Below are 13,336 nucleotides of genomic sequence, written 5' to 3' on the forward strand. Positions count from 1 at the left end.
TTAGTTTATTGACTGATTAATTGAGTAATTGCTTGATTGGTTGACTGATTAATTGGTTTATTCAATAATTGATTGGTTGATTGATGGATTGATTAATATATTTTTTCTTTGTTGAAGTTTTTTTTGATTTATTGGTTGGTTGGTTGGATGGTTGGTTGGTTAGTTGATTAATTGATTGATTGATTGAATGATTCATTCATTCATTTATTCATTCATTCATTGATTTTACTGGTTGGTTGGTTGGTTGGTTGGTTGGTTGATTGATTGATTGATTCAACAACTGATTGATGGATTGATGGATTGATAAATGTATGTATTTATTTGGTTAGTGTGTGGATTGATTGATTGATTGATTGATTGATTGATTGATTGATTGATTGATTGATTGTAAATTGTAAACCCTGGCTGTATAAGGAAACAAAACCAAACAAACAAATAAGGTTTCTCTGGAATCTTTATTTTAAATGAGTTAGTATGCATTAATTACAGAGGTTTAACACTTAGAACAAACCCTAATAAGTCAGAGCACTATAAATATAGTGGTGTGTTGCAAGCACTGTAATAAAAAAAGTAATAAAATAAAGTAATAATGTAGATTGCAGCATTGGAGTGTTTGGTTTAATGGCCTGTTTCTGAATATAACAATAAAATAGCAGAAACATATCAGCATTCTGTCTACAGTTGGTTGAATCTGTGCTGTGAAGAATAGCACCAGGTTATTACAAACACACCACTCTGTGCACAGTACAGCAAAAAACTCAAATGCTCCACTTTGAGTGCATTTCACTGCAATTTTATTGTCCACACGAGGCACTATTAGTTGTGTTTTTACAGAAATAATTTAAGAACATATCATTCGTCATAATTTTCAATCGAAATTATTGATTGTTTTTCTTTTTTATGCCTACAGTAGGCTACATGTGGTGATGTATCTGTGTCGTGTATTTAGATGTGGTGATGTATTGTTAAGCCAGAGACACTTTTACACAATGTGGATAATATAAAGCAAGTGAAATGAAATACGGTGTCATTTTACATTGTCAAACTGTGCAAATTCTCAGTTAACACAACCACTGATCAGCCCCTACATCTCCTTTCTGATGATTGGTATAAAGTCCTTGACCACATCTTCATGATAAAAAAATAGCAGAAGATTTCAGATGCAAAAACCTCTGAGTGCTATCTGAAATGTTCATCTAAAATGAGCGCTTTTCTAAGCCTCCTGTGTGTAGGTTCAGTAAATTCACTTTTATGTCCATGAATACATTCTTTCCATTCCATTTAAAGTGAGATTACTAAACCTACACACATGAGAAAATGCTCATTTTAGAAAAAAAACACTCCAGATGGTACTTCAGGCTTTATGAAGTAAATGCATCTGAAGTGATGCATCTGAGCTCTTCAAGTTGATTTGCTGCGTTGTGATTGGCTGATCAGATAATGAGCGTTTGAACAGGTGTGCCTCAAAGAAGTGGCTAGTGAGTGTGTATGTAATTCAGCCTACAACACTATATAAGTAATCTAAGGTGTACTGACAATGCAGCCAGTGGCTTATTTCCATATCTCTCTGTGGATTTCAGTTACATTATAGCCAAGTTATTTTAATTTGTCAAGCATATTAGTTAAATTGTAGCCAGAAAATAAAAGCCAAGTTCTATTAATTTTGTTTCCTTGTTTTAGGGAAACCGTAGCCTACTTGGGCTATTTTATTGAACGTTTTAGTTATATAGTTGTCATGTTGTACTAATTTGTCGAATGTTTTAGTGAAGTCATGGACTTGTTGTGCCATTGTTTTTTCATTTTATGTAGTTCTAATTTATCAATTGTTTGTTAAATTGGGTCAAATCGGTTCAAGTTTGTTTATTTGATTTAGTTAAGTAGTACCCAAGTTGTAGTAATTTGTCAACTGTTTTTTTTACATTGTGTGAAGGCCTGTCTTCGTATCAAATGTTTATTTTACAATATATTGCACCACAATTTATTGTGATTGAATAACATTATAGTCCTTTTAAAATCAATTAATGCCATTATATAATGCAAACATGAACAAAATAGCATCACAATTGAAGTACACGTTTTCAAAGAACAGATAATATTTAATTATTTAGAAAATTGCATATAATTATAGCAAGTTTAATAATTATAATGTGAAAAGTAAATATTCTACACAAACAGGAGAGCAACTGGCATTTCCTTACGAATTACATTGGCATAATTAACACATTTTAGTAAATGTTTCCAGTTCTATATCAACAGGACCATTCTGACAGCACTGTCATCTGTATATGAAACTTTTTTATATGTATCATTGTGTAAACATACGCTTAGGTTTGGTTTACCAACCTCAAAGTGACAAACCAGTTCAGTTTGTTTCTTTGATTTAGTTAAATAGTACCCACGCTGTAGTAATTTGTCAACGGTTTCATTTACATTGTGTCTCAGTTGTACTAATTTCTTGAACGTTTTCAGTAAATCCTGACCAAATTATACCATCATGCGCAGATGCATTACATGTTTAATCTGTAGGCATAAGCGAGTATTTGGCATCCAAAAATAACAGGACTACAGGACTGGTACTTTCTTACAAATGACATTGCCACCTACTGATTTGACTCGTTTCTTACAGTTCTATTTGAACAGGGACCATTTGACAGCATTTTCATCTGTTGGGTTGGGTTTTAGCAACACAATCTCACGACAATTCGTAACTTTTAGATTTAGTGGCTAATTCGTATGAATTCGTCCGATCTAATTCGTACAATTTAGTACAATTTGCTCATCCCCCAATGACGGTTGGGTTTAGGGGTGGGGTTAGGTGCCACGCCTCCTTTTTAAAATCGTACAATTTCGTACGACTGAACTTGTACAAATTCATACGAATTAGCCACTAAACTGACAAAACGTAAAATACTAACGTTTTCTCGTGAAATCAGGCTGACCACTGGTGATTTCGCAAAAAAAACAAACAAACAAAATAAAGCTCAGCTCCCGGGATGTATTTTTTTACTGTCCTGAAATGTATGCAGGGGTACATATCCATAATGATCCTGGCAACCAAATTTGGCAACCAAAATAACAATGGTGGAATACAGAACTGACAGCCATGTTCAGAGGTTACCTGCAGCGTTTCAGCGCACTGCCCCCTAGTGGTCCGGAGATACAAAAACTGTTTTTGCTTGTAATGTCTGAACCCTTTGTCATAAACTTATAAAACTGGTCTCTTTACATCTGACAGAGCATGCCGAGTTGAATGATGTTCAATTTTCCCAGGTCAGCCATTTTGGGCATCAGCCATTTTGATTTTTATCATAAAAAATGCAATGTTTTGCAAACATATTCACGTATGATTACAAAACATGGGGTGCATCTTCGACACTATGCCCTGAAAGTACTCAAATACCTCTGGAGCAGCGCCACCTTGTGGCCAGACGTTATAAGCATATTTGGAAAAAATGCTCATAACCTTTTCTAACCTTTTCCCATTGACATGACACTTGCCTTGTTATATTCCCTGGATCATGCTGAGACCAATGATACCAAATATGCCTGAATCAGCTAAACTTCCTTTCCGCCATTGTGTTTTAAATTGTAAACCTATTTTTTAGAACTCCTCCTACACTAAATTTTCCGATTTTCACTGAATTTGACTCGGATGTTCTTCAGACCATGCTGGTAATAAGTTATAGACTAATGTTAATAGGCAACTCGATTTTTGTTTACGCCACTGACAAAAAAAGTGCATGGTATTTCCTAACAAATGACAACGCCACCTACTGGTCTGGAATAAATAACATATGTCAGTAATGTTTGGTTCGGTTTGTTTATTTGTTTTATTGATAAAGCACCTACGTTGTAATAATGTGTAAACTGTTTTATTCACATTGTATCCAAATTGTACTAATTTCTTTATTATTTTCAGTAAATCCTGCCCAAATGGTATCAGATGACTAGTGGCTAGTGAGTGTGTATGTAATTCCTTCTGAAACACTTTATAAGTAATCCCAGCTTATTTCCATATCCCTCTCTGTGCATCTGACACAAACTGTCGCTGAAATTATGCAAGCATGATGCTCATCTAAATTATGATCTGTTTTCTCACCACCTCCCCCAACGACTTGTTTTAGCAGAATCGATCTGAAGTTGTCAGCCCCCATCTGTCTGGAGCTCACTTCAGAGACGGAGACAAATTGCGAGTGCATTAGCCGGTCGCGCTCCGCAACAACGTTATATCAGCCGCTCGGAGACTCTCGAAGCGGAGTGACAGCTTGGAGTGTGATCCTTGTTGATTTGGAGATCAGTTCGGTTTGCCTTTTCCCTCCCTACAGGCTCTGAGCAACGTTTAACCTCAGACCGTCCATAAAATCACAGCGAGAGATCTAGCGTGGCACTCGAGGACTCAGGCACTTTATTTGAAGCGTCGTCAGCGCTGGTGATCGTCACCTGAGGTTTTCTCGCATGACTTGACGCCGCAAGCATTTCGGATTTCTGACGGACGAACGCAGGACGGCTCTTCTCCAGGCATCGGGGGTGTCTGAAAAAGTTGAGCGTAATGTTTTATAAATTGCTTCAGGATGCATGAGGTGGCTGTGGGAAACCTCGTTTCATTCGCTTTCATGGTTCCCATGACAATGGATTGGACGTGGGATGCGTAGGCCTGGCTGAATTAATCTTCCATGGCGAATATTGAAAAGACGCATGTGACTGCCTACATGCTCTTTAAAAGGAGTTCATAAGCTTTTCCTAGGGAGGAATATACATATATACATATACAGAAGGAGCCAAAATTATTGGAACACCTGATAGATCTGAAAGTATTGACGTTCATGCTTCCTAACATGAATTTATTTCATAATGTCTATTAAAAATGCAAACGATTTCTCTCAGCAAAACACATATCATATGAAGTGAGTCGTACTGTTGCAATTCAGTTTGACTGTAATGTTGTTATGGTGGGTCTGTTCTATGGTTTGATGAACATAATGATGACTTTGTAGATGTGAATGTTTTTATTATTACTGCGTTTCAGACTTTGAAAAAAAAAATTTTTTAAGCATGAACAAGAAAGACGTGCAACTTTCTGTGAAAGAGTTAACACAAGCCATGTAGGAGAGAGGTGCTGATATGTTTTAGGTTATCCCCTTTTATATTTTCTCCTGTTTTGGCTTTAGTCAGGGCGTAAGGTAAAATCACTGTTATTAAGTTTATTTTTATTTTGTAATAGGGATTTTATGAGTTCTTAGTTATTAAGGAAGCTTTTGTTTTGTTTGTTATTTTGGCTTTAGCCTCTCCTGGGATTTTTGGCTATTTAAGTATTTTGTTTAAACTCTGAATATTTAAAACATTGGCTTTGCTAAGCCATAAATAAAACTACATTCATTTGTTTTGAAATCTTTTTCTGAGTCTCTTTTTTTTTCCTTTTTATTTTAGTAGAGTGAAAAAGGAGATTCTCTACCCACATTATGAAATATTCATTTATTACTATTACTTGTTTTTTATTTGAGCAAATTTAATTTTTCTTTTGTTACCGTCTCTCCTAACCCCTAGAAAAGGAGTATCACACTTAGCTGATGATTGATTATAAAGTGAGTTTGGCATGCTGTCCTGGGAGAGAGCCCTGAGCTTATAAGATCCTCGAGCCTTGGGCTCCCTACCGTTTGCAGGGCGAGAGGGGAGTTTGAGCTCAGGTAGGTCTTGAGAACTCCCCTTTTGTTTAGAGCTCATGACATATTGTAATTTGCTATGTAGAGATACTGCTGGTTAAGAGCTTGACTATAGTGTTAACTTACATTGATCAATTCACTTATGACACATGTTTTTTTAGACTGTGGAAGGAAACCGGAGATAAATTAGTTTATAAATAAACTTCACTTCACTCAGGAACTGATTTCTGAAGGGTCATGTGACTGGAGTTTCCATTCATTCATTCATTTATTCATTCATTCATTCATTAATTCATTTTCCTTTGGCTTAGTCTCTTATTTGTCAGAGATTACCACAGTGGAATAAACCACCAACTATATGCAGCGATACATATAAAAAAGTTTCATAAACAGATGAAAATGCTGTCAAAATGGCCCCCGTTCATATAGAACTGCAAATAAAAGACTAAAATGTCTTATTTATGCCAGACCAGTAGGTGGCGTTGTCATTCAGAAGGATCCTTCATTGTTATTTTGGTTTCCAAATATATTTGAATTCATTCATTTTCCTTCAGCGTAGTCCCAAATTAATCAGGGGACGCCACAGCTTAATAAACGCAGAGAATGGCCTTCCAGCCGCAACCCAGTACTGGGAAACACCCATACACACACAAAAATATGCTAAGGCCAATTTAGTTTATTCAATTCACCTATAGCACATGGATTGTGGGGGAAACCGGAGCACCCGGAGGAAACCCACGCCAACACAGGAAGAACATAGAACTCCACATAAAAATGCATACTGGTCTATCCGGGACTCAAACCAGCGACCTTCTTGCTACAACAGTGCTAACCACTGAGCTACAGTGCTGCACATCTTTCAATTTCCAAAAATGCACACATACGACTTTTTTGTGGTCCATGGCCACATATGAAATACATATTAAATGCATTCAAACGATAAATTATGAACCTGAAGCCATACGTAATGGATCATTTCAAAGTCCCCGCCATCTTTTTTTCATGTCTAGCACTTTATTGAGCATTTCGTGTCACATCTAATAGCCCCATAGGCATCCGAGGCAAAGTGCGGTCAGAAGTCTTATTTTAGATGCGCTGTTAATATTTATAAACATGTGACATTATTAGATAGCAAAGACAGTTGGTGAACCCGCCGTAGAGGAGGTTCGCGGGCGGCCTGCTAATTACTCCGCAGCGGAGCAGATGTTGAACGCTTTAAACAAAAGGTGAAGCTCTGAGCTTTGTCCTCCAGACACAGAGAAAATGACACAGACGGGCCTTCGGGAGTTTCTTGTGTACAAGGCTTGTGTACAAATAAGCTGCAATTAGTAGAATTTATGAGCAAGCACGCGAACCTGCTGAGGATCCGATTCTGAGTCAAGTGCGCCTGTGGAGTGATGTGTAGAGCGCTTTTGGTCGAGGTCATCTGACAAACAAACTGAAAACATGCATCAGTCTGCCTGAGGAATCATTTAGCTGAAGGCCACAGAACAGAAAGTGCTGCTTTTTAAGCTTAGATCTGAATGGCGTCGTGATTAGGAGCGTTAAACATGGACAGAACAAATGTCATTTGCGATTTGTTCATAAAATAATTAACGATAGTACATTTTATGTGAGAAGAGTTTTACGTGCAGGAATGGGTTATGCTCTGATTTCATCGGGAATCATGTGTAACAATAGTGTGTGTATGTGTAAAATTGGACATTTAACAAATGGATGATTTTACACAGACAGTGTTTCTGATAGAGTTTCATTTCTGGTTTGCTGTCAGAGCCGTGGCTTTGCAATTACTGCACTTACTCTGACATGTTCGTGATCTTGTGGGCAGCACAGTTTCAATTCTGGCTGTTGTGCTGTGTTCACACCAAATGCAGAACGTGCGGATAATTCGCACTATTCATGCGTAAATAGACGCGTGAACATTTGAGTTTACTAGCTTCATTCGCGAGTCAAACTCACTTCAGAACAGACGCGGATTCGCGTTATGGGCGGGGCTTCTGTCTGGCTGGTGACTGTAGCGTCATTGCTAAATGGCTAACATGGATTTTGGAGCCATGTCTGAGTCCACTAGATCCTTTCAGAGATGCAGCCCACTCTGTGAGCTCATAAACTCCTCCAGAAACTTAACCTGGATGATAGAAGCTTTCAGCTGTGTTTCTGACTGAGCCGAGCCCAGTTTGATGAGCTGTTGTCAGTGTAGGCAGGAAGATTTTCCTCTGGGACACCAACAACAGACGTTACGTCATAATCACGCCCCCACAAGAGCAAGCTCCTGACTGGTTAACGCGGCCAGTATTCACAGTATTCGCGTCGTGCCATTCGCGCAATTTGCATCATTTGTGCCATGCCATTCGCATGTATCGTGACACAGGATGTCTATTCGCGTCTTTGCATTGACTTAACAAGTAAATCACTCACGCTTGACACGCGTTACGCGTCTGGTGTGAGCATTAGTGATTCCTGACAATTTGGAGAGTATAGCGTGAACAGTGTTTCTCAACCATGTTTCCCAACACTGCATGTTTTGGATGTCTCCTTTGTCTGTCACACCCATTACAGGTCTTTCAGTCTCTGCTAAGTGAAGTTTATTTATAAACTAATGTCGAGAGGATCACTTGCTTATGATTGCTTGCAGCTGGTCCCGCATTATCCAACTTATGATTCACCAATCAGACGATTCCTAAGCCACTATAAACACCCTCAGTTCCATATAACAGCCATCTTCATTTTGAACAATCCCCCCTTCCACCCCTACTCCTCCTCCTTTCCTAGATGGGTGGCACAGTAGCCCAGTGGTTAGCACTGTTGCCTCACAGCAAGAATGTCACTGGTTCTAGTTCTTACCAAGCCAGCTGACGTTTCTTTGTGGAGTTTACACATTCTCCCCGTGCTCACGTGGGTTTCCTCCAGGTTCTCCGTTTTCCTCCCACCGTCCTAAAACATGCAGCTTAAGTTAATTGACTAATCCAAATCGACAACATAGACGTGCTCCTAGTAAGTAGAAATCTCTTAAGAGCAATCACTATCTGTTCATTAGCTACTACAGCAGAGGAGTTCTCCAGATCTACCTGAGCTCAAACTCCCCTCTCGCCTTGCAAATGGGAGGGAGCCCCAGGCTTGAGGACACATTTTATAATGAATCATTAGCTAAGTGTGAACTCTTGAATGAGCTGATGATTTGAATCAGGTGTGTTTGGTTAGGGGACACAGAAAATGTGCAGACTGGTGGACCTCCAGGAATGTGGTTGAGAAACATTGATTTGAGGTATATCAGATTTATTAAATCCCCGACATCCGGAAGTTCCAGGAGTGTCCCGCATAGAGACTCCCGGATGTACAACAGTTTGGTGTCATATTAGGGCTGAGACACACCAAGCTAATGACCGACTCGTCTCAAACAAAGCAGATTTTAGTACCATTATCATAGCACTTGTTATGTCTGATATTATGTCAAATATGTCTGATAATCTAATAATCTATATTGAATGCAAATATTAGAGAGATGCAGTGAAGCTAAAGGCGACAACTTTGTGTTTCCCTCACTTACTTGCTTGCTTATGTCACTTCAGTTTTTGCTCTCGCGCTCTGAATCGTTGCTGAATAACCAATCAGAGTGTTCTCTTGAGCAGACGCCCTTTAACATCTGGCTAAGGGACCACCAATGAAAACTAGTCTCTGGGCTACTTTTGATACATTTACATTATTACAGAACACAGATGAATGTACACCTTCCCTTTTTAAAAATTAATAAATAAACAAACAAACAAAATTCTGCATTGCTGAATATGGCCAACTCGATCTTACGAGAGGCAAGGTGTGCCAAACCAACTTCCTGGACCCACACAGACTGATGGACCAATGAGGCCCAGTGGCCGAAATTGACCTGTAGATTATTTGGCTGAGTAAGATCCATCTCTGATTATATAAATAGCCGCTGAGAGTTAGCAACACTACAGTAAAACATGGCAGATACCAACATGTTTTTAAAAATGGAGTATTGACCCATATGCTGGAGCACTGACCCATATTCTTTTTCTGAAATCACATTTCATCAAGCAAGTCTGTGTTCTGTTGTGCAGTCTTGTGGCCTGACAGGAGCGTCTAGCGTGTGTATATTGCACTGTTAAACTTTTGCTGAATATGTCCCTGCATCTTTGGTCTCCCATGGTTTTTGATTAGGATCTGAAGATCGTGTGGTGTGTCCCAGTGCAATCATGTGATGCTCATGTGTGGAATTTGGATTCTCTTAAGGGTCCTCTCACAGATGGTGTACCAAAACTCATGTGAAGATGAGAAAGAAGATACACTAAACATCTATATTTAATTAACTGAAGTTAAATATACATGCATTCAAACATCAAGGGAATTGGGAACAGGAGAAACATCAACATTGAGTAAAGACGAGACTGGAAAAAGTCTAAAGGTGGCTAAAGAACTTAAATACACTTACTGATTAACTAAAAGATAAAACTAAGGATGAACTAAGGCTCAACAGAGGAGAAGGGAATTAGTGACCATGGGAACAGATAAGTAGCAGGAACGGGAACAAAGGGAAACTGGGTCAAACTGAAGGAAACACTTAAACAAGTCCAAAACTTTGACAAGTCCATGGTTCTATTTTCCGTTTCTCTTCCAATTCTTTTGTTGTTCATGAGCAGAATGAGTTTCTGGTTAAATACAGTGTTCAATTGTCTTGGAAATTGTTTGTAAAACCATTCTCAAATAAGTTGTTTGCACAATAATTTATTGGTAAGTAATATGGGAATTCTGCACCCTATAGCTGGCAGCTAGCTCTCTGAATCTAAGCAAGGCTGCTCCCGGTCAGTACCTGGATGGGAGACCACAAGGGAAAGCTAGGTTGCTGCTGGAAATTGTGTTAGTCAGACCAACAGGGGCTGCTCAACCTGTAGTCTGTGTGGGTTCTTATGCCTCAGTATAGTGATGGGGACTCTATACTGCTCAGTGAGCGCCGTCTTTCAGTTGAGATGTTAAATCGAGGTCCTGACACTCTGTGGTCATTAAAAATTCCAGGATGTCCTTTGAAAAATAGTAGGGGTTCAACCCTGGCATCCTGGCCAAATTTGCCCACTGGCCTCTATCCATCACGGCCTCCTAACCATCCCCAAATCATATTGGGCTTCAGAACTCTGTCTTCTCTCCACCAATCAGATGCTGCTGCGTCAACAAGATGGATGCTGCACACTGGTGGTGGATGAGGAAAACGTGTAAAGTACTTTGAGTGTACAGAAAAGCTCTATATAAATGTAAGGAATTATTATTATTATTATTATTATTATTATTATTATTATTATTATTATTATTATTATTATTATTATAAAAAGCAAAAATATTGAAGCCACAAGCCTGCAGACCCAAACATTACAGACCCACTTTAAAGTGGAAGGGACTTACTGAGAGACACAGCCTTTGAGTCTTTATTTGCATGTACTTTTGGTGCACATGTGGGAATTGGACAGTTTGGGATTTGGGGCAATGGGGGTGAGTTTGCTCTATGAACAGTAGCACCCACTACTATGCCTCATCACCAGAAATTGGACACAAAGTTGGACAATTTGGGGCAATGGGGTTGGGCTGTAAGAAAAAAAACTCACAAAAAAAGCACCCACTAGTATCCCCCATCACCAAAATGTGAGTTCTGAACCACCGGATCTACACTACATCCAACAACACACAACCACCCGCCACCAATTGTGATTTTGATCGCTGATCATCCAAACCAATCAACTTCATCCAGTCAATCTGATCAGTCATCCATATCTCAGTACTTCAAAATTCACTTTCAATATTTGCTTTTTAAACCTCTAGTCACCCATTGATAGAAAAAGCAACTGGCGTCACCACCAGGCTACAGCCCTCAAGATGCCAACTCGAGACATGCAGCTTGGAAGCCAAAGATAGGTTGAATACTTGCTCCTACTCGAGAGTATGCAATACCCAGGAGTGCATTAAAGACTTCCGCTGCATGTGTTGACAGGCTTAGGGCAGCTTTGCTGTTGCAGCTTAATGATAACACCTTATCTCTTGCTTAACACTTATTTTCTAGTGGGCAAAGCAGACCCGGACCCACTTCTTTTGCAGTTTGCAGAGTGGAAGCAAACAAAGTTTAAATGAGCCATGACTATGTAAGGTTAGCCGATGCCTCCGGCTAAATTAAATGTTCTGCTGACCTTTGTCCTTGCAGCTACACTGTGGATGAAAGCCTCATTACGCCACAAACCTATTTAGATGAGGCATGTTATTAGCCTTGATGCCAGACAACAAGGACAGGCTCAAAAGACTCTTTAGGATGCCGATTGATAAATGTTAGTGTTTGTCTGCTGATACCAAGTTATCTGATTAAATGCTCCGCTTCCTGATGAGAAAAATGTCAAGAAAGGAAACCAATAATTTCACAGGGACCAAAAATTTGCCACAAAACTCAAGGCATAACTATTTTAAGAGGTACTGAATTTGTAAGAAGTTGGGCAACATGATTTGTGTGGAAACACCATTTTTTTAAGCTAAAGTTGCACAAATGCTCCCCTCTTGTATTAACAGTCTTGTGGACTTATAATGACCATCACATGTGTTTGGTATGCACAAGACAACACTGTCTTTCTTTACTATAGTTTTCAGAAGTGTCACACTATGCTTCGAGTGCTCTGGGAAAACTTCTACCCAACAGCTAAATCAACCATTACATTATCAAAGTGTGGACTCCACCCTACTGAAAGCTTAGGCTGGTTTAGGCTGGTTTTTAGCTGGTTGACCAGCCTGGTTTTAGAGGGGGTTTTGCCACTTCCTAGCTGGTTTCCAGCCATTTCCAGCCTGGTCTTTGCTGGTCAGACTGGGAGCCCAGCCAAAACCACCTATGTCCAGCTTAAACCAGGCTGGTGAAGCTGGTTTTAGCTGGTCATTTTCCTGCCTGACCAGCTAAGACCAGGCTGAAAAAGGCTGGAAACCAGCCTGGAAATGGCCAAAACCCCTCTAAAACCAGGTTGGCCACCATCTTAAGCTGGTTTAAGCTGTTTCTTTCGACTACATGTCGGCCAGAAAATGCTATCGCTAATAGTATTGTGTGTTTTTTTTTTTTCTTCAGGATTTGATGCCTACTTTACATCACGCACACTGGAAAACAATAGAAGGAACGTCTGGTTTGCTGAATTCTGGGAGGAAAACTTCAACTGCAAGCTCATGAGTTCTTCAAAAAGAGAAGACACAAGCAGAAAGTGCACAGGTAAATGCTAATAGCGCATTTTTTTTATCCACAAAACACTTGCTACAGCATGCAGGATGTCTTGCTGTTGAATCTTTGCAATCTGGGATTACATCTTTGCTGGATAATCCTGCTTAAGATGGTAACTGTACAGAATATCACTTCTAGTATGAGTCTTTAGCATAATTAACCACAATAAACCAGCTAGCTGCTCATCAGAATGTGCGGTAGTCAAGTAAGCGTGGTAGTTTTTAAGCATGGGTTAGCTGTTAGCTCAAAAAAAAGTTGAGTTGATGTTTGGAATATGCTAATTTTCTTTCTAAAAATTGCTAATATGTGCATGTTGACAGAAACACTTGATGATAATCGTCCTTTAGCTGGTAACTATATAGTCTTGTGTGACTGGAGTAAGTTATTAGCATCAACAAACCAGCTAGCATCTGCTCAGGCTGTTTTTAGG

The 13,336-nt window shown here is 39.3% G+C and overlaps 1 protein-coding gene across 2 annotated transcripts in view; it reads left to right on the forward strand.

Moving 5' to 3' along the window:
• Nucleotides 1-13,336, forward strand: part of LOC130215510 (metabotropic glutamate receptor 7) — a 288,980-nt gene that overhangs the window by 157,386 nt on the left and 118,258 nt on the right. For both annotated transcript variants that reach the window (XM_056447333.1, XM_056447332.1), the window contains exon 5: nucleotides 12,760-12,897. In XM_056447333.1, the coding sequence (XP_056303308.1) occupies nucleotides 12,760-12,897 (138 nt within the window). The remainder of the gene's footprint in view (nucleotides 1-12,759; nucleotides 12,898-13,336) is intronic.

The sequence above is a fragment of the Danio aesculapii genome, chromosome 22, assembly GCF_903798145.1.
Source record: "Danio aesculapii chromosome 22, fDanAes4.1, whole genome shotgun sequence".
NCBI classification, from domain to species: Eukaryota; Metazoa; Chordata; class Actinopteri; order Cypriniformes; family Danionidae; genus Danio; species Danio aesculapii.